Source organism: Triturus cristatus, chromosome 7 (genome assembly GCF_964204655.1).
Source record: "Triturus cristatus chromosome 7, aTriCri1.1, whole genome shotgun sequence".
NCBI lineage: Eukaryota > Metazoa > Chordata > Amphibia > Caudata > Salamandridae > Triturus > Triturus cristatus.
Window position 1 is genome coordinate 815542897 of NC_140590.1, and position 23018 is coordinate 815565914.

Here is a 23018-nt window from a genome sequence, read left to right on the forward strand (position 1 = left end):
CGTGGGAACACTCACAGCAACACCCATTTCACGCAGAGTGATGCTTGAAAGGGCCCATATTAATAAGGCCATGAAAAGTCACACAGGGTGACGTTACGTGGCCTTGTGAATATGGGCGGTGCATCAAAAAAAGTGACTCCCCGGTGGCGCAATGGGCTTGTAAATGAGGCCCAAAGGATGAGGAGCCTTAGAAGCTGTTGTGATAGAGAACAGCTCTACCCCTCATTCAGAGGGTTCATGAGCTGTTCTGTGGTGTCTCTGCAGTACTGGGTACTGCACTTCAGGCCAGTGATTGGCCCTACCTCTGCCCTACCTAGGGTTTGTCAGTGCGTGGTGTTTGGTTGAAAGCCTGACACAAATGCTGAAGGTCTAGCAGAGAACAGTGGATTTTATAAACTCTGCTCCCAAGCTTGATTTTTACTCAGCATGTCCCCAATCTGGGAAATAGAAATCCACATAAATAAGTACAAAAAATAGTGTTTATTGAGTTGTTCTCTTTTACAGACCAGTAAATATTATTTAACACACATGCAGGCATGAGGTCCATTTCAGAGCAGGTTTGGAGGATGCTAAATCCAGACTGTCCTCGCGCTCCCTGGAGACATTTCTGTGCATCGTGAAAAAGAGGTTGTGAGCCAGTAATCCTGCCTGCTGTTGATAAGGGGGCACCGTGGGCTGTAAATAGGTCCTGGTGGCTCAAATGCGACACGCATCCATGAGCTGGAGATAGAACCACCCCTTAAATATACTCCCCAGAACGTTAGGCATCCCTTGCAGCCAGCCAATTGGTAAGCCGTTCCAAATGACCCGAGTGGACCCGCGCATTGGGTTACTCTGGTGAAATCATAATCCGCCACTGGCGTTTCTTGACGGACATAGTGACGCACAAATATATTTCGGACAAACGTCTCAGAGGAAACCCTTACTTGGGATTTTACTATTTATTGCATGCTGGGAGTGCAGGCTGTGAGAGTCCAAGAAGGAGCATTGAACTTAGGGCCTCAAGAATCAAAAACTGTGTCAATCATTTCCAATTAATTACTTGTGTATACATTTGTCTTATGTGATTATCACGAGGAGCAAAAATGCCTCTTGACCACCACAGCTGGACAACCCCACGTGAAACATGATTGACAGCCTGCTGCAGGTAATGAGCGATTTGGAAAGTGAGGTTGCAATGACTGACTTCAGTCACTAAAGCCCATAGTGTCTAAAGTGCTTAGGTTATGAATGCTTTCTATTCCTGGATGCACTGGAATGGAGTGGACGGTTCTAATATTTGCCGATTTTTGCAGTACATTTGCTTTCTTTTCTCTTCAATTGGAACAAGGAGACTTTAATCAAGCAAATACATGAAGCCAAAACCAGATTTTCAGATTTGCAGGATAGGTGAAGGAAATTATACCTTCTTCTTGTATGATTAACTGTGGTTATTGCATAAGGGGGCGAAACAGGAAGCTGACCCATGATTGAAAGTGGCGGTACTCACAAAAAAGGTCCCCTTTCACCTTGAGATTTAACCTAGCAGGCTTCTTGTGGCTATTTCAGAAACATTGACGCCGTTATAAATGTGGTGTTCTTTTCCAGATTGAATGACACTAGGAATTATGAAAAATGACAATTGTTCTTGAGAGCAATAGTTCTTGAGAGCTTGAGAACCAAACAGGCTGCCATAGGTAAAAAGGAGGGTGCAGAGAGAAAACCATGAACCTTGTGAAATGAGAAAATAAATTTGTGATTTCCTTTAGATGAAGAAGGGTATATAAGTTTAGGGGGAGAGGGTGTAGCCTTACGGCTAGAGCGGTCAAACTCGAAGCTGGGGAACCGGGTTCGAGTCTAGGTGATGACGCTCAAAATCCTGTGATTCTGGGCAAATCACTTAATCTCCCCGTGCCCAACAAAAATGAATGTGTCCTTCTGTAACGAAACTGGTGCTCATGAAAAGCACTCTGATACCTGATGTCTCGGGTCTAGTTCACGCTATATAAAATTCTAAAAAACAAACACAAAAACTTTACAAGTAGTCTTAGATTAGGTATCCTTTAAAAATCAGGAAACAACAAGGGAAGGTTTCTTCCCTGGGAGGGTTACACTACATTGTTACTTGCAATATGGTATGTGCTTTTTGGGTACTGTAACCATAGGCACTTCCTTCTGTTCTATACAATTCTTTCAAATAACATTCATAGGAATTTTCAAATAATACTTATATTAGTTCAACATAAATCTAACTGCCCACGTTTTTCATAAATCTTTGCATTGCTTAATTTATACAGGTTTGGAGGATTTCAAACTGACAATGGTGATCCTCTGATTTCTGATCTGTGATGGTGCTTCGCTGTTCCACACGCTGACAAATATTGTCCATTGCCACAAGAAGGAACACAACATACAGAACGTGCTTCTGAGGTGCCTGGGTAGAGCTGAGAGCAGAGAAGGACCTCAAACAGGCAGTCACATGTACATTACTGAGGACACTGCATTGTGCATCAAACCTGGGAGTGGTCTGCAGGTCTTTGCAGCTGTGGTTCCGCAAAAGGTCATATTGTGTATCTTGGATTCAAAGTGAGTTGACCAGGCACAGGCTGAGTTTAGAACTGATGTGAGGGCAAGAGTACAGCCTAGAAGGGATGTATGGACAACCAGTGAGCTTTGAGGGAATGTCCAGCCACCCAGAGAGCCTAGAAAGGATCTGAAGGCAACTAAAGACCCCAGAAGGGACTATTAACATTTCCCAATCTATGATTCACATTTATATTCTGCAATAATGTAAGCAACACTTAACAACACAGCACGGAGGAGCAAGGAAGCTGATGTCCACCATACCTGGTGTTCTGAATTGCTTCTTGCCTGCCACAAGACGGAGTACAGGAGCTTCCGAGTGTCTCTAACCATGTACCACAGAGACCCGTGTTACCTTTCGCAACAGCCCTCAGCGCTACAGCATCTTTTGTCATATGTATTGAGCCTGACAGTAGTTCATAACACCAAAAGCAATCAAACACTGCTATCAAAATTGAAAAACAACAAAGAGCTCATGCAGAACTTGCGTGCTCAAGCAGATTTTGGGACAGTGGAATGAGACCACCACTCTCCCGGGTTAAGACAGATCACTGCCTCCATTCAAGTGCTTTCACTCAAATGGATTTGTTTTTTTGGCAGAGTTTTATATAGCGCGGACTTGACCCGAAATGGGTATCAGAGCGCCTTACATAGCACCAGTTACGTTACATGAGGACACACATTCATTTTTGTTAGGCACGGGGACATTAAGTGATTTGCCCAGAATCACAGGATGTTCAGCATCATTGCCGAGACTCAAACCCAGTTCCCCAGATTCGAGGTTGACCGCCCTAGCCGTCAGGCCAACTCCTCTCTGTATAGTTTAACTTGCTGGACCTTTACATTTAATATGTGGGTTGACGGACCAAACCTTCAACCTCATTGGATTAGGACCATAAAAACCAACACTTATGTGTATTTCATCCGCATAGCTTGGGTCTGTCACCTGATAATAGTCCGATGCATCACAATGAGAAATTGTGATGGGTGGGTTGTTGCGTATATTACTTACTACGCACTCAGCCGGTTCATTAAAAAACACTTCTTCAAAAGCAGATTACAGTCTCACTGCTGATGACTCGCCCATGGCCAGAAGCCATAAGATGAAACTGCTGCATTTGAGAGAGGTCTACAAATACATTCATTCTTGCCCCTCATCTTTTTCCAAACTGCCCTTGAGGTCTGACTTTCTTTTGCTTCAGTTTCGAATTAGAGGTGGGCGATCCAGAGAATCTAATGGATGAGCCAAGTCAGTGATACGGCTCGGCTCGAACAGCCTAAATACGAGTGGAGCCAGATAAAAGTAAGATTGAGATGGTGTATGAGATGAGGCCCCCCACTAACAACTTATTATGGCTGCTGTCTCTCTCTATGCCTTCAAGCCCCTCTGTGCAGTACAAACTGCATTGAGAATTCAATGCGCCCTCCCTCCTTATAAACACCCAGAATGACCCATTGTTGACGTTTTTGGTGTTGACTCAAATGCCTATGTGTTTTACAGTATTTTAGGCACACAACTCATGAATATGCAAGGTATTTCCTCAGGTTAGTGCACTTGCCTCAGAAGTTTAAGTATGAGCTGCAGGTCACTGGTTTCAGTTCCAGCAGCCTGGACTGACTACATTTACACTTCCAAGGTCACTGTATGCACCAATGAGTGTGGTAACAGTTAACAGTAGATAGCTCTGTGGGTTAACACACCTGCCACTGAAGTGTGTGTTTCAGCTTCAGGGCCCTGGTTGCAATCTCAGCTGGGTCAAATCAACCTTTTATACTTCCAAGGAACCACCGCCTGAACTTCCATCAGCCTACCAGACACCTCCACTCCGCGCCCCTTTCTCTAACCCTCACTCCCACATCCGACAGCGGATGCGGAGGCCGCTCCTTCTCCTACCTACTAACGCAGACATGGAACAAGCTACCCTTTCATCTACCGATCTCCCCCATCTCTTCCCAGAGTTCCGAAAGCCCCTGAAGACCTGGCTATTCGGCTAATCAACTGGGCCATGCCAGTGCCTGGATGCCCTCACTGGAGACAAGTAGCACTCTACAAATCTGATTGATTGATTGATTGAAGGTCATGTATACTAAGGACCTTTGTAACATTAAAGTAGTAATCAGCAAAGGTGTGAGGGTTTTGATGCTAAATGCCAGAATTAAGGATTCTATTAAGGTTGGCCATTATTGAGAGGTCGGACTCGACTCGTTTTAGGCTTGAGGGTACAAGAGGGCCCCAAGCTGAACCAGAGCCACGTATCCAGCTTAAGCTAGTCTCGAGCATTCAAGGGTTCACCCACCTCTATTTCTGGTTAACTTTCTCATCTTCTTTGCAATAAAACATCCTCTTCTTCACTCTCTTGTAGTAGTGGCACATTTGTGGCGTCCAATAGGCTCTGTTGTGATGACTTCACCAAAACACTGCTTCTGAAAAAACGTGTTTCCTTCTAAATCATCCACTGAGACCCAAGACTGAAGATATATCTTGGCTCTGCCGATGCTAGTCTTCTCATCCTCTATTCTCACGGTCTGCAAAATCTTGCTCTGCAGAAGGATATCTACTATGTGGAAATTGGTCAACGCATTTCTTTTTTCTGCCATTCCCAAGAAAGGGACCTACTCGGGCATCAAGCAATTAATGCACCACATCAAAGATATGCTGCTGTTTTAAAAAATATTTAAGTGCTTGTAGGTACTTTTCCATCCCTTTGCCAATGAGACCCGAAATGTCCAACATCCTATTAGCAAAGTGCAAAGAGGGCACAGTCCTTTCTATTTGTTCTGAATATTCTTATGTTTCCTGAATATTCCCACTAAAGAAGTTTTGGGACTAATTCAGGTAGGCATGTAGAGCAGGTAAAGGAGTACTCCTGCAGTACTACTTTACGCAAACTCGTCTGTGCTATTTCTGTTTTTGTGGTCTGCGAGGTAGTAGAAAGAAGAGGTAATTGATTTGGTCGAGAAAAAGGACAGGGAGAAAAACCTAGCTTGGCAGGGTCTTTATAAGCGCGTTAAGAGAGATCTTTAATGAACCTGAGTGGGTGCTTTGATAGGAATATACCACTTTTTTAACATAACGATTTGGTGTCCACATTTCTAGGGCATTACTGTGTAGTTTTCCCAATACTGAACATTTAGGATCACATGGAACATTTGTGTGAATGGTGACGCAGTTGATGTGTCCCATCAGACCTCTCATCTCGAGGTCCTTGGATTCTGGGGGATGGGTTTATGAAACTGTTTTATTTTCAGCAAAATAGCTAAACTCACCTAAGGGACTATTGTAAGTAATTTTCTTTGCATTTATAACCGGCCATGGTGAAGTGTGCCTAAAAAAATATTTCTCTATACATCAAGCGACCACTAATGCAACAAAAATGTTGCAGCTTTGCCAGTTAGGGAAATGGTGTGTGGCCTTCTCAGACTTTTGACAAACAGGTTACTAAGCAGAGGCGACCAGACACCAGTCCCCCCTTCTCACCCTCTTTCACTATTCCTCTTGGCTCTTGAATCTGATTAACAGACTCGGTAGAAACTCCCCTTTTGCAAAGAATACAAGGAAGCAGGATAAGATGGCTATGTTGTTGGCATGATTGTGTCACAAGGGCAATACACTATTTCCACGTTTCTAGGCCGGCTGCTTTTTGGCATTGTATTTAGTGCGATTTCTGGTACCTTGAGTAACAAATCAGTCAGTCTATACATCCTTCACAGAAACACCTCCTTTGTGTGGCAGGCAGTCACAGAACCCACTTCCTTCAATGTGTGACAGTTGTCCAAAACTAAGCAAAATGGTGGAGCATTACCATATTTCTGTGAGACTCCAGTAGGGGACTTACACATGAGGTGTGTCTATGGTTTCAAGCTATGACTAGAACCTGTTGCTCTGGGAGAAAGTAGAACCAGAGGCAGAAACCAGAGTGGGAATCTAAAAAGTCATGCATGCACAGATGTGTTGCCTATCAGCTCTGGTTTAACAGTCTGCATACATAGTCAGAGTCTTTGTGCGAACTGTAAATTGCAGGCTCATTTTCACAGTTATACACCATATCTATACAGCAGCAGCACTCTACATGACTCCATTATGGAGGTGGGAGATAATAGCTATTGGAAAAGATTCTCTTATGTCAAATGGTCCAGCAAGGTTTTGTGCAGCATAGAGAAGAAGGCACAATGTGGCCCCTGAAAATGAGGCATTTGAAGGTAGTTATCGGGTCAGGATGTGATGTTGGAGAGTTGGCCTTCAAGCTCTTGCGTCAAGTGTAGGAGAGTATAGGCTTTGCTCTCAAACTGAAAACTGGAATTTGGGGTAAATTAGAAAGTTAAGAAAATAAACAGTAAGTTCAAAATCTGAATGAAATACACTGCAGTCTTTTTCAAGTTGAGTCCATAAAAGGCGTCTTTCAAAGAAGCAAAAAATGTAGTCCTACTCTGTCTGGGCAAGACTACCCAGAGCTTATCCAGCACCCTAGCCCACTCGGTTATGATCTTGATGGCCATTGCTTGATGATGACATGCATCCAGAGTGGGAAAGTCTCTGAGGGCCCTGAGTGATCTATCACATTGAGGACCACACCTACAAGTCGTCTGACTCTGGGATGTACGCCATATTCCACCCCCGGGGCGCTTGGTTGAAGCTACGTCTCTTGCACATGAGCTCCAGTCTCGATGGGAGTTCCGGCTGCGGTGGGGGCTCTTGAAACAAAGGTAAGAGCGACATCCTCTGCCTGGGGGTGCACCCTCCAAATGGAGTTGGGGCCCTGAAAGACATAAGCGAAAACAGTCCCGTTAACACAGTTCATGGCCGCTGTTCCCTACACATGTTCCCAAGTTGCGAGGCTAAATCCACACCTCAAGACCCTCTTTCCTGTCCAGGCCAGTCTCTCGCCTTTCTGTTCAACATGGCGGAGAGCTGGTTATTTCAATACGTTCATTACTTTCCCTTCTTCCTGTTGAGGTCCGAAGCAATGTCTAAATAACGGGTATTTTACAGACTACATCGGATCTCAGCTGATTGTGTTCAAAGATACAACTCAGGCACGCGGTAAAAGCTACATCTTCCTCACCAAAGGTGGGTGGTGTAGTTCTCTGCCTGCTAAGTATGTGCCTCTAGAGCAGTTTCTACTCCCACTTCCCCTGCACTCCGCAACCATCCTGTGGAAGATACTTTGGGATTCATCTGTAAAATGATACTAAAATGCTTACTTTTCCAGAAGGTTTTTCAATCAAGTCACAAAGTCGCAAGTCCCTAGGATGGTGTGTGATCGAACTACTAGATACACATTCTTCTACAAAGCTCTGTGTTCAAGCTACACGGCTCACATTTGTACACAATGTTGTGTTGCCGAAGCCATGACTTGCACTGTCCCACAATGCTTTTTTGACGATCTCTGCATTTAGTACTGTCCTGCAGCGGTCTAACCTTACAAAGGTACATGCCGAGAACTATTCAACAAAGCTCCCACTACCATCTGGAAGGGTCATAATATGCTGTCGATGCTCTCTTACTAAACCTGAAGCCTAGCACCGTCCCTCACTGTTCACTTATCAAGCTTGAAGGTGTGAACTGACCCACAATGTTCTCAGAATACTAATCTAGAAGTCTACCACTGCTCTATGGTGCTCGCGTGAAAAAATGAATATTCAATCCAGGATTCAGGGAGAGCCACATAAATCTTTCTGGAATTAATTTTACCAGATTTGAGAGAATTAAACAAGTAATATTTACAGATAGTGAAAGATACACTAAGGGGCTGAATTAGGTGCAAGCAACTTGTTTGGAGGCAGGACGGGGGGGGGGGGAGAGGGCGAGGGGGAGCGGCCATTGCATATGTTCCTGAAAGGAAGGATAATGCATTAGGTAATGAGGTTATGGGTTCTTGAATTATTGGGGGTAGTGCTGCCATCTGGTTTGGAGGCCTTGGACGCCTATGAGTGTATGAGAGAGTGGAACTCTCTAGTAGAAGTTAGTCCTGAAGAAGTTGAGAGCTAGTCTCTGAAGGGAGAGGATGGCACACAAAAAAGATGTGGACAAGGAAGGCCTGCGGGACCTCTGTCCTGCCAAGCCCAGCTTGGTTGACAGAGTTCTAACATAAATTTTTAAGGTTTATTGAGCGTGAGTCCAGGGGCGGATAAGACAGGTGCTAGTCCTTGCTGAACCATCCATGGGAAGATTTCCTCTGGCATCAATTGTCAAGCCACCAGCCCTCAAGAGGCAGATGGAGGGGCAGAAGATGAAAAGTAGTTGTCAGATCTGGCAGTGTTTACAGTGAGTGGTGGATCAGAGTTAGTTACCTCTAAGAGCAACACCCTGAGGGTGAGTTGCTTAGCAAAGCAGGGAGCCTTAAATTCACATGGAGGGTTGATTCCAACAGGTATTTGGGCCACAACCTCTGGCAAGCAGCTTGTATTTCTTGGTTTGGGAGCACAGGCAGAGTCCTAAACTGAGGTGAACCCAAGAGGGCCAAATGGAAAATGAACCACAATTCATTCAGCAGGCATGCAGACAATTCTTACAGCTTTATTGCCACCAAGGAGGAATAATGTGTCCTGGCACAGGACTGGTAGAGAAGAAGAAATATTTCTTCACCAGTGTGTGAGCCAATTGACCCGAGAGAGGGATATGATAAGTGTCTAACTTACTCTGAATGAATGGTGTACCTGGATTTGGGAATTTGTGTGGTTGCTCTACTTACATTTTGCTCTGCTGCTTCATTTCACTGTAAATAAACTTATTTAATATCTGTTTTGGGAAGGTGCATGATAAAGGGTTTTCCGGCCTCAACAGAGCCCCCCAAGCCATACTATGGCCCTATATTACATCTAACATGGACTATGACGTTTGACCACTCCTGCACAGGTTAGTGTCAACTAGGTCCATGTGCAAATGTTATTATATGAGCCTGCTCTCATGTACATTCCAAGCTTTGGGCTATCCATAACCCATGTAATTTTCTGTGTTCCTTACACTTATGCAGACCTCATAGCTTTCTATATTAGATGGGTAGGTTCAAGCACAAATGCTTCTCGACATTAAACAGCTGTGAGGGAAAGGTATCGGAGATAATTGATTCTTATGACCTCGTTATGATAGTGTTGATCTTGCAATTAAAAGTACAATGAAAGTCCAGATTTTTGCATGGACGAAGCACCTCACATAAAGCTCACAGCTCTCATGAGAGCTATGTGTGCTAACCAAGAAAAAAACTACCCATATTGGAGACCATCCCATGATGTGGTGAGGAAACCAGGGATACGGCTGGAATAATTTTACATAACATGTCCTTTGAAAGACCTCAATTTACCAATGTTTTCTCGTGTAAGTTGTATTGGATTCAGAATGGAATGGTTAAGGGTGGAATACGCGATAATATTACATGTTGGACCTGAACATCGGAATCAGATCAAAAACCTTTAGAGAAGAGCGGTGTTAAGTGAAACAACTTTTGTAAGGAAGCCTTCATCAGAACCCAAGACCCATCTCTCTCTCTCTTTAGCTATTGCTGGGATCCTGTCTGGGTTGGACCCTGATTCTGCAGACTAATGCTCCCTTGTCCTGATATGTAACACAGTTGACAATTGTCCTTAAGACTTGGAAGTAAGTGTTGGAACATCACATTGACGCTTGGTTATAAACTTTAAGTAAACAATTGGCATTTAAAGGTTTTTTCCAGAACTGAGACTCCGCAGCCATATTTTTCCCTGGGAGATATTGCTGATCAGAAAAGGAAATGCTCTTTACATCTTCCTAAACTATTTTTAATACAATGTAATCTCCTTCCCTTTTCATTTGGCTTATTTATTGCCTATATTTTTCTTTTATAATAAGAGAAAACGTGTTTAAAAATAATAACCTTTTAGAATTATGAAAAATGTAAAAAACGAGTGCTATTTCATTGGGCTGGATTAGTCAACTCTTAAAAAAAGCATGTGGATCATCAGCTATCACTCTGCACCCTCCTCTTGCTCTGTCAGTCTCAGTCTTTCTTTGAACAATACATGCTTTATGCTAGGAAGTAAAGTGTGTCTCCTGCACTAAAACCTGCATGTGAAACAGGTCTGTGAGGAGGAGGAGGAAAGCACATGACAAGTGGGGTGGAGGGCAACGGCCAAGTGAATATCATCTCCATGGGCAAAGCAGAGGCTGGTTGTCTCTTAGACATACCCCAGAGGCAATGCAGGGGCTGGTTGTCTCCTAGACATATCCTGCTTCCCTCTGAGGTATGAGCCATGGGCCAATGGTCCCTCAGCCCGGTTTCCCATATTTCTCTTCCTCCTTCTTTCCTGTGCGTGTGTTTTTCTCTGATGAGGAAACATAAGAGATGGTCGCCTAAAATGAGTGCCGGTTGCCCCACAGGCAACCATCGGCTGGAATTTAGTATTACATGTGATGGTTTGCCTGTGAATATCAACACCGATCGTAGGAACAATGTTGAGGTGGATAGCGTATGTATGTCAGTGTTAATGTCTTATGAAAGTGCAGCTATGTTTTGCAGTGGGGGTATGGGAACGTTCTCCCTTCAACTGTAAGTTTGGGAAGGTTTCATCCAGGACTCCTAAACTACCTCAGCAGTAGGGCAGGGAGGCAGGCTTTTATTCTCCTTTCCTTGTCTCTCTCCCCACTTCTTTCCCATACCGTTAGTGTGTATGAGAGCTGTTTCACTCAAATGAACAGGCCGAGGGCTCTACTCTCGCCTCTTCACTGTGCACAGAAGGAACAGAGGTCCTGTGCATCATCCAAGATCCCCATTTGTTCTTCCTGATCCTCCCTAGCGAGACCTCCACAGTTCTAATCCTGGCTCAGATGGTTTGGGTCCTCTTCTATCAGATGAATGTAGATTGACTGATGATGTATATTGCCATGCTCCTTCTGGAAGTCCTGTACAAAGCTCCTGTAGCTTATGGAAGACAGTTAACTATTTAAATGGTATTCACTACCTGGATTACTTCAGCATCTTCTTTTTGTTTTTAGTGATGACCTCACTGATAGACTCAGTCTCTCATCCAGTATCCACATCTACCTCTTCGTGGATATCTACATCCCCTCGGGAGCCCTTCTGCAGCTCCACCTTGTTATTTCCCCTTCTACTTGACCTTGAACTCTCAGCTTGCAGTCAGTCTTTCATCGTTTCAGCCTAGTGCATTTCCATCATGTAGGTCAACCTGGCAAAAACTGCCTCTGGAATATTTGCTGCCAGCGAGCTTAGGTATGATTCTTGTCACACTACAGCCCAGGGGCTTAGGATCGAGCTTGAAAGCCGCAGCCATCCTGCTTGTAGGTAGTCAATTAAGACCATTTGGGATGCACAGAACATGGCTTCTATTGGCATGCCATGAATTACAGGCATCGGACCTTCACTGTGATCCGATGGCTATTTTGTCAGTCTTTCATGGATTCAGTCTAGTGCATTTCCATCATCTAGGTCAACCTAGCAAGAAGGGCATCTGGGTCAGCACTTGAATGACATTTGAATACCATTGGAAGAATTGAAGAATTGTAACAGACATTTCTCTTGATCGGCTACCTGACACTTCTGGCTATTGCCTTGAAGAAGCCCTAGTTGTAGGGAGAAACGCGTTGGCTGTGGAAGAATTTGGAATTAAAAGAATTTCCGGTTCAGACTTGGAACTATGGATTGATACGTCTTTTTGACTCGAGTTATTTTGTGTGATCATATTGCCTCTCATTTTCTAGTTATACTTATGTTTTATGACTGTGTGGCAGCTGGTCATATGAGATGGGCAATATTCAAGCTTGTGACCTAGTGGTGACTTTACTGGGTGGTGCAGTAAGTTGTACCTTGCTGCCATTCTTTGATCTTAGTTCTCCCTACAGACCTCAAGTAATTCCCCTCACCACATGCTCCATGGCTGCACTTGGAGAGACCTCAAAATGATGTTTTACATATAAACAAGTAAGAACTCAAGGCTAGGATAGAACTTTTTGGTACTCCAAACAACTGCGCATCAATAGTTTACAATTATAAATAATTAGCAGCGTCTGTACCTGGTGGCTATTGAAATGTAGCCTGATACTAGCTCGTTGTCTAGTGGTGACACATCTAGGGTACCTTCATCACTCAGGGACATCATCTGGGCAGGGTCAATACATCTAGCATAAGTACCAATTCAGATACTCAGTAGGGTTATTGCAGATAAGCATGGCCCTGCTTTCCTATAGAGAGGCGTCTATGGGTTTATCCCATAGTCCAGGTTTAATGTAGACAACAGTTACGCTCCTATGAACTGTTCTTGTAGAGTGCAAGATGACAAAGTAGCAGAATTTTCATTGGAAAAGATGTCCTGCTGTTTGGATGATGTGTTGCCATGTGTACCACCCTGGCATTGCCATGTGTGCACCTAGACTCCTATTGGACCCACCTTGCAGTAAGGTGGGTATGTAGACATTCAAACGTTTTGTTCTTGTTAATGAGTCATACTGAGGAGCTTCTGCAGGGCAAGACTGGCCGTAGCGGGCTTCAGGCGTTAGCCTGAGAGGCTGGAAAGGTGGGGGCCTGTTTTGGAGCAGGGAGGGCCGGTTTTGTTACTGGGGGACGGTTTTGCAGCGATGGTGCAATATCGGCCCACAGTAACAAAAACAGCAGTGGCTTTGTTAAGTAGCAGTGCTTCATGTAGTGCTTCATCCTTGCCACCCCCCCCAACCGTGGGGGGTGGGAGGGGTCGTCTGACAAAATTGCCAGGGCTGCTTTAGGTTCTCAGTCCGGCCCTGGGCTTCTGCATTTGATTCTCTATATCTGGACTCCCCATTGATGTTAGGATCTGGACTCTTTAATTCCTGTGTTGTTTCATTTACTCTTTGAACCCTTGGCACCCTTTGATAATAAGATACTGGGTTGGAAACCTGTTCCCTTGGTTGCTGTTATGTTTGCCAGGATCATCAATAAGATGTATGCGGTTACTTGAATTGAGCTTGTTAATGTGTTCCCTAAAGTTGAAGTTGGTGTGAGTACTCATCTTTATTCGTTCCCAAGGTTCCGTCCGGTTTCCATAATACTTTGAGACATCTATCTTCCCTCCTTCCCCTTTACCCATTCATTTGGTGTGGAGACGACATAGCATACCTGTCACATCTGCAGATCACTCAAATTCTTTCTAGATGACACTATGACCATTTGCCATCCTTTGCTGTGCATGGTGGTTCTTCTAATGACAAATGGACATTAATAAATCAATTATTTATTAGATGGTGTCTGCTTCGTGCAGGGTGCCATCTCTCCTTTGAGGACACTTAACAACAAATGAGAGCCAAGTTACCTTATACTACTTTTTAGATGCACCCGATTCAACATTATTCCCAGGACAATGTAATCCTCATGGGGCTTTCACTAAGGTAAATTTACATATGAGTAAATCTACACATGTAAATTTGCTGTTACAATTTGTAGCAACTTTACTGCTGTTGGCTATTTACTATTTATGAATGTAAAGTTACTATAAAGTGTACACATACATGTCACCACCCTTGAATTCAGGTAGTGGAGCCAAAGTTCCAAGAGTTTAGGTACAGCAAGTACATTTTCACACGTAGGTAGAGATCTCTGCCAGTGAGGGGGTGGTCTCCCTATGATAAACATATGCAAATTGTAAAAGGTTTATTAAACTTTATAAAAAATAGTAACAATATTTTTACATAACATATTAATGTAAATTAATTGTATACATGTATTTGAAATATACAACAAAAGAAAAAGGCTACAGTACTATAAAAGTAATTTTTAATTAAATATTTAATTAATTTAAAAATATTAAATATTACAATTATTTTTTAAGATTAATTAAAAAATTCCAATCTAAAGTAAAAAAATATATATTTATATATTATGTATTAAAAATACTAAATGTTATGGCACTGGAGTGAAGCGCTCCAGAAGATCTGTGAGTTTCTGCAGTCCATCGATATGACGGGCGAAATGAAGATGCGCATACAAGGTCGGAACATGCGCTGAGTACCGCGAGTGTTCTGCCGAGGCTCACCTTCACTAGCAAATGTATTTATTTTACAAGTGAGTTTGTTGTGAGTTTCCTTCATATTCACCGTGAGGCTTTGCCTAATGCTGCCTCACTTGTGTGAATTATTATTTTATTTTTTTGGGGCATGTTTCCTGTTCAAGCATTCTACTGCATAGAGTATGGAGTTTCTCTTTTTAACAAGGTGCTGATTCTTTAACCCCCTTCAGCGCGGCGGGAATTCCCCCGCGGTGCTGAAGGGTTCGAGCGCGGGCGGGGCCATGACGGAACGGTTCCGTCATGAGCACAGCGCAACCGATGCTCATGACGGAACCGTTCCGTCATGGGCATGGAAGGGGTTAAGCCTTTTTGACTGAAAGAGCATTCTTGATGGCCATTTTGTGTGCTCTCATGATCTCCTATGATGCATTTACCTCAGCCTATTGGACCTCTAGGCATTATTCTGTTCCCTTCGCTGCAGCACTAATCAACACTGCTTGAGCCACATTGACTTTTCTCTTTTGTGTCTTGACCAATATTACTATAGCAGTGAACTTGTTTATTTTGCCTTTGCATTGCCGGATGCTGCAAATTTGATTTGGATGTGCATTTGAACATTTGACTGTCACTCACACCGCCTCTTTTACTGTCTATAACTTTACTACACAGTGGTCCTTTTTTTTGTTGCCTATTTTTGCCTAAGGGCTACATCGGTGTTGTTTATGGGCAGAACGAAGGGTGTTTCACCTACAAAGACAAAACAAAAGCACGTCTTTATTAAAAATTCTAAGATTTTCACTGCTTACTCTAAACTAGAAGATTCTCTGCAGCTGCCGCCTAGTTCTCTGGCGGCCGACATGGATTCCCTACCTACGCCACCTGGGAAGTCGCTTACTAAGCGTTTAAAACACAATTCCCCTCCTCCTCCTACATCAGCTTCTCCTGTCTCCATGGAGATGCTGCTGGATGAGATAAGAGCCCTCCGACCCTTTATGGAGGAAACCAATTCTAAACTACAAATCCTCACAGACAACTGGTCTCAACCCGACACACGAGTCGCTGTAGTTGAACAGAGTATTTCCACCTTTAAGGATACAACTGCGAACGTCTCCCAGCTTCAGTCTCAAGTTTCGACGCTCCAGAAGCAGATTGAGGACCTTGAAAATTGCAGCAGGAGGAATAATCTGTGTATGTATGGTCTGGAGGAGGAGGTTGAGGGGTCCGACCTCCTCCCCTTCTTTGCGTCTTTCCTTCCCAAGGTGTTACTTTTTTTTTTTTTTTAAACATGTTTTTATTGCAGCATTATGAACAAAACATCCATTAAGTCAACCGGTACACGCTTATAGTCTCAAATCACACCTAGCGTTATAACAATGCACACAGCCATTCAGCCCACATCCCGGGGGCCGGGCGGCGTGTTAAGACAGTGATTCATAGTATTATGACGATCACCTCATAGCGAAGCCCGGTCCACAACCTATTATAGTATCTGCATTTATTCCCATCAAACTCCCTCCCCAAAACAAAATACCGCCAGCCAGAAGCAACCCCTCGAAGTGGTTGACACTAGTATTGTCCGTGTCCACAGCCTCCGTCCCCATCGGCGCCCTCCCATGTTAGCAGTGCCTAAGGCCTATCAGTCATCACCGTCTAGGTGCCCAAGGAGAGCTGCCCATGCGCCCTGTTCCCCGGTGGTCAGCAATCATGGATCCTTCCTGCCGGCACTCGTCTTAACACTACAACAATACCCCAGTAACTCCCCCTTCCCAAGGTGTTACACCTAGCTGAGGGTACAAATCTAAATATTCAGAGAGCACACATATTAAGCCATGCTTCCTCCAACATGTCGCCTTCACAACTACCAAGAGGAGTAATTATATACTTCATGGAGTACACAGATCTGTTATTGGTGCTGTCTGCGGTAAAATCTGCTCAACGCATTACCTGGTCTGGCTCAGCTTTGTTTTTCGCACAGGTCTATGCTAAGGCCACTGCTAATAGACTAAAAGCTTTTCTTAATTTGAGGCCAGCTCTTCGTTCACTGGGAGCCCGCTATGGCCTCTTCCATCCATGCCTGTTCAAGGTTACATACAACAATAGAACCACAACGTATGATGATCCAGAAAGGCTACAGAGCTTTATTAATTCATGCAACTCAAGTGCTATGGATACTCAACGACCTTCTCCTTCGGATACTTCTTGACTTTATGTACTTCCTGATATTATACATTCTCTGATCCCTTCTGGATTACATGTTTAATCTTCCCTATGATTCCTTATTTACTCAATGTTGGTTTTTTATATATCTTTCCCATTTTTATTCAGGTTTTGGTTTATTCTGTGTGGAATCTTATCTATACGTTAATTCTTTAGATTACCTGAACCACATCTCTTAGTGTTCTCCTGCCTTGATTTTAAGGTTGTTCTATTGGAATTGTTCCGTTTTCGCTGTTTCCTGGTCTCTTGTTCATTGTATGTTTTTTCGCCTTCCCCTCTATATGCTGCCCTCTGTTTCCACAAGTTTGCATGTTGCTGATTTGTTTAGTCTAGTTCCTCAGCATTTTAACGTTGTTTCTGTTTTTGATTGTTTCAAACTTTTGCTCAATTGCTCTTTTAATGTTGGTTCTAACCCATATTATTCCTCGCCCTTACAGATTTTTCATTCCCATATCATGGTTTCTCCTGGATCCCCCGTTTGGCTGACCCCAGTCGCACCGCCTATCCCATGTGGTTCCATCCCCCCTCAAGTATCTCCCTGAGTCTTCTTTTCGTAGGTATGTTTTGTTTTGGTATGTCTTTTCTTCTGTCTTTCGTTCTATGCTTGGTAACACACTCCTTTATATTTTTCCTTCACCATCCTATTTTTGTACTAATTCTTTCTCATGTGACTGTTCTCTCTCTCCTTGCTTTCCCTTGCTTGTATACTTTCTATACCTCCCATTATTCTTGGCTCACTTCATTCTTCTTATTATCTCTTTTCTCCTTCAACAATGTCTTTACATGGATATGGATTTTAGCATCATAAACTTGAATTCTTTTGATGTTGCTTATCATATTGCTGTGATTTGGACTGTTGTTTTAAACTGTTATTTATACTCTGTTTTAATCTGTTATGTCGCTTAAGTTGGTTACGTGGAACATTAGGGGAATAAACTCTCCTATTAAAAGACAGAGGGTTTTAGCACATTTAGCTAAGTTAAACGCTGACATTGTCTTCTTACAAAAAACACATCTTACGGCTAGTGAGTCTTTGAAATTAAAAAGAGGATGGGTGGGTGAAGCTTATTTTTCTCCTGGGGACGGCAAACAAAATGGTGTTGGGATATTATGTCGCAAGTCTCTTCCAGTTAAATTATTGTCGCAAGAAATGGATGTTACAGGGAGATGGCTTATTGTTAAATTATCACTAAAAGGTGTTCCTTTCTCCCTTCTTAATGTATATGCACCTACGGGGGGTGATACCTCTTTTTGGAAAACTTTGGCCTCAAGAATATCCACTTGCATTGAGGATAATTTTATTATGGCTGGAGATTGTAACCAAGTGTTAGACCCTTTTATAGATAGGAACTCCAAAGTGCCTTTCATCCCCAATAAAACGCAGAAGTCCTTTGTTCATACTATATCTCAACATAAATTACTTGATGCTTGGCGCCTCTGTAATCCAACCACTAGGGAATACTCCTTTTATTCCTCAACACACCATGCCCAATCAAGAATTGACTATGTATTTGTCTCTCACAATATTTCGCAATCCCTCACTTTCGCAGATATTGGTCCCATTCTTTTATCAGATCATGCTCCCATTTCCATTGGATTTGATATATTGCCCAGGAATAATGCCCCTAGAAAATGGCGTTTTAATAACGCTCTCCTTTTGGACCCCAAATTCCTAGCTTCCTTTACTTCCTTCTTCGATGATTATTTTGACAGAAATTCCACAGAATCTTTATCACCCGCAACTATTTGGGATGCCCTTAAGGCATCAGCGAGAGACTTTATCATAAATTTTGTTGCGAAGAAGCAAAAATCTGCCCGTAAGATTACAACAGATCTCCTCCAAGACATTAAGGCACTAGAGCACTCATACTATACATCCCATTCGGAGGACTGCTTAAAGGCTCTTATCAATGCTAAATTGAAATTTAATAAAAAGTCAAGAGAGGACGCCTCCCTTTACTTGTTCAAATCGAGCGCAAAATTCTATGGAGGTAAAAATAAGGCTGGGAAACTTTTAGCCAATTATTTAAAAATTTGCCAAAATAAATTGAATATTGACTCTGTCATTGATGAACATTCAATTTTAAAGTTTAAAGACGTTGAAATCCTGAACGAATTTTCTCTCTTCTATAAATCCTTATATTCTTTGGAAACTCAACCCTCGGATCATTCGTTGTCACAGTTCTTTTCTAATATCCAGAAGTCTCAGGACGCTCCTCTGGATTTATCTCGCTTAGAGTCTGATCTCTCCCAACAGGAACGTTTTACTGCTCTTCAAAACCTCAAAAAAGATAAAGCTCCTGGCCCGGATGGCTTCACTGTCAAATTTTATACCCATTTTTCTCAGCTTTTAATTCCCAAGTTACATTCATTTATTAGTTTTTTTTCTTCTTCCAATAATTCCTCGGGTTTCTTTTCAGAAGCTCACATTTGTCTTATTCCCGAAGAAGGTAAAGATTCCAGATATTGCAAAAACTATAGACCTATTTCACTTGTTAATATTGATTATAAAATGTTTTCTAAAGCCCTAGCCATACGCCTAGACTCCTATTTACCAAATGTATTAGGGAAAGAACAATCTGGCTTCGTCAAAGGTCGAGTCATTACTGATAACACACAACTCTTTTTTGATATTCTATCCAAATCATCCCATCTTAATCACTCTTTGGCGGCAATAGCACTAGACGCCGAAAAGGCTTTTGATAGAGTCGAATGGAAATATTTATTCTATACTCTAAAATGGTTTGGTTTTGGCCACAATTTCATAAATGTACTTTCTCTTCTCTATTCTAATCCTCGCGCAGCAATTTGCGCTAACGGCTTAATCTCCCCTTTTTTTAACTTAGGCAGAGGAGTACGTCAAGGCTGTCCTCTTTCGCCTTTCCTCTTTAATTTAACCCTTGAACCATTTTTATCCAAACTGCGTCAAAATTCTAATATTTTGGGGTTTCAATTCTCGAATGTCCACATTAAACTTGCAGCATACGCCGATTATATTTTACTCTTTATTTCCAAACCAGAAGAATCAATTCCTGCTTTTTTAGCGGAGGTGAAATCTTATTCTTTTTTTTCTGGATATAAGTTAAACAATGATAAGTGCGAAATTTTGCCTTTGACAAAGTATACTTTTAATTCAGAATTTCAAGCTTCCCGTTTTAACTGGAGTCCGAATAACATGAAATACTTGGGCCTACATTTTACACCTTCAATTTCGGGAACGGTAACTTTATACATGAATAAGTGCATTCAGAAGATTTCAGATTTGACTTCTAAATGGCATCCTCTATATCTGTCTTGGTGGGGTCACTTGGATGCCATCAAGATGATGTTGTCGCCTATAGTTTTATTTACTATTTCGAACATCCCGGTCCCAATTGCTTCTAAATTATTTTAAAAAGTTAATTCCATTTTATCCTCTTTTTTGTGGAGTAATAAAAAGCCCAGACTGTCTTTGCTAAAATTAATTTGCCCCAAATCAGAAGGAGGAGTCAATTTCCCTGATTTCCAGGCTTATCAGAAAGCTTTCTTGCTGCGTCAGGCCTCTCTATGGTTGCTTGATTTCACAGATGACTGTCCTCTTTGGACCTCAACGGAACGCCTCTTTTTAGCTCCTTATTCCTTTTGTGAATATCTCTCCTTCTCCCGTAAACCACAATCTATTTCTACTCCTATAATAAAGCCCTCTTCCAAATTGCTTGATTTGCGCTCACATTCTCCTCTGGATTCTAAAGATTCCTTTTTAAATTCAGCGATTTGGCATAATAAAAACTTGTTGATTCATACTAAACCTTTCTATTGGAAGAATTGGAGACAGAGAGGCTTAGTTTGGATTTCTCAATTATTTTCAGACTCACAACTCATAGCTTTTGATAGGCTCATGATATTATTCAATTTACCGGCCTCCTTTATCAATAAGTATAACTTACTCAAAAGCAGTGTGCTGGAATCCCTTTAACATTTCCCCACCTTACAAGACACTTCTAATGGCCCAGAACCCTCTACCAGTCTTCAGACTGTATTAATGACCATACCTAAGGCGTCTATTGTTTACAGATACTTACAGGGCAATGACACTAACAGACAGAAGACAAAAATCGAAGTAGCATGGGAACGAGACTTCACTACATGTTGGCCTTTATCACTATGGAAAGGCATTTGGATTAAATTACGTAAGGCCTCACGGGCAGCAAATATTACCCAAACATTATTCTTTGTCTACAATAGACTGTTATTTACACCAGTTACCCTTTCTAAACACTTCTCATCTACCCTAGATACGTGTTGGACATGTTCCTCTCCCAACGCTGACTTATTTCACATGTTGTTCAATTGCTCACAAGTACACAGCTTCTGGCAACAGGTTTGGGCTCAAATTAACCTAATTCACAACACTGTTTCCTTTTTCCTTTACTCATATCTTCTTAGGTAGCCTTTCTCCTATCTGGGTTGATGCGCCTTTCAATGTCAAGATTATTGACTTATTATTAGCGGTGGCCTTTCAACAAATTACTGCCAATTGGAAAGACTCATCGAAAATCTCTTACAGGGCTTGGTGGTATACTGTCTGCCATAATCACAGGTTAGATACTGCTTTTGTATTTCCCCCATGTTTGGCTGCAAAACGCGTTGATCTATGGTCGCCTGTCACAATGTTTATTGATACAAGTGCTAAACGATGTTCGCTACCAAACCCTTCTCAACAGGAGGTTCTTAAACCACCCTAGACTCCCTAATTGTTCCATAAGTTTTTTCTATTTATCTCAATGGCACATATTATTCAAGTGTTCTGTATTTTTCTGTTTCAACTTTACGTTTTTAGTCCGATGCTTTTATTCTGTATATGATGAGCTTGGAATGTGAAGCTGTAGAACTTATTTTGCATATTGTGTTCAGTCACTTCACTTTCTTTTCAATAAAATTCTTTGAACTTAAAAAATGTATAGAATACATTTAAACTAATGTAATAATTTTTTACATAAACATACATTTATTTTTTCATTTTAAAAACTGTTATTAAAATATCTTATAATAAATAATTTTTTGTTATTTATATAATTTTTTAACATTACATTTTATTTATCTATATTTTTTTTAAAGTAGAAATTAATTAATTTATGTTAACATTACCTATTGGTGCTCTGTTTTAATTCCAGCCTCCATTATTTTCTGTGGGAGGGTGTTGCAGTTGCAGTGGTTGACCATGTGTATTGCTGCACCTACTCATGTCTGAGCTGGAGTACATTTCGACTGCATTAGGTCAGTTTTTGGCTACAGTACGTTTATAAGTGCAGTTTGTGAATGGAAATTTGCTCACCCTTTTCTTGGTGGCTGAATGTGCCTCACTAAACCTGTTCTTAACCCTCACTACACCCCCTCCTTATTCCTCCCTAAGCCCTTCCTATTTTGTAGTAAGTATTCCCTATTTTCCTTCCACATTTACTATAAAACGCAGGTGTACATGTGTGGGGTCGGGGTGGAGATCCCCTACACATAAATGATAGGAGAGGCGGCGGACGAGACCTCCACATGTAGGCTTGTGCATTGCATTTTGCAGTACGTGAGTAGGCCTATTGTAGTACTACTAAATGTACCACAAAAAGCAGTTATTTCTACTTGGTTTATATCTTAATGCGTTTATGCTAATTACAATCAGACATATATGTGATTTTATTTAGCGTGTGCTTATATCCCCCTCTTCTTTTCCTTCCCCTTCCCCTTTATTTTTATTGATCTTGTTCTTTTTCTCTGTTCAAATATTCATTCGTTTGTATTTCTATGATTGTATTTTTTTTCGTGAATTCAATAAAATCCTCCTTTTCAACTTGAAAAAAAAGAATATCTTTGGATACATTTTGGGCTTTCCAATATTCCTATTAATCTGGAGAAAAAGTCGCTAAATGTACAAGTAAATGCAAATTGCAGACCATGCTAACATTTTTACTAGCAGTTCTTTGTTTCCCTTCCTACAGACAAACCCATAACCACTCGTCTGCTTTGGTATCCTTTTTGGCATAAACGCTGGGAAATGACTGAATGAATGGGACGCTAGTGGAGAAAGGCAGAAAGGGGAAGACCCTGGCCGGTCAGCATCCACACTAGACTCTCATACAAACCTTTAACGTATTCTGTGCCGCGGCATCCCTGGACTTTGGTGGAATGGGAATTAAAGGTTATCAGTACAACGCAGACTGTCCAGGATACTGTCCAATATAGGCAAAGAATTCTCACTGCAGCATTAGTCTATGATTCTTAAGAGACTATGACCCAGGTTTATA

General features: G+C 42.0%; 1 protein-coding gene across 1 annotated transcript in view; it reads right to left on the reverse strand.

The window, feature by feature from the left end:
• Positions 1–461: 461 nt before the first annotated feature.
• The window catches only part of MYOZ3 (myozenin 3), a 64992-nt gene continuing 42435 nt past the window's right edge, over positions 462–23018 (reverse strand). Inside the window, exon 6 of the mRNA XM_085617705.1 lies at positions 462–7319. Within this exon, the coding sequence (XP_085473831.1) occupies positions 7136–7319 (184 nt within the window). The 3' untranslated portion in view covers positions 462–7135. The remainder of the gene's footprint in view (positions 7320–23018) is intronic.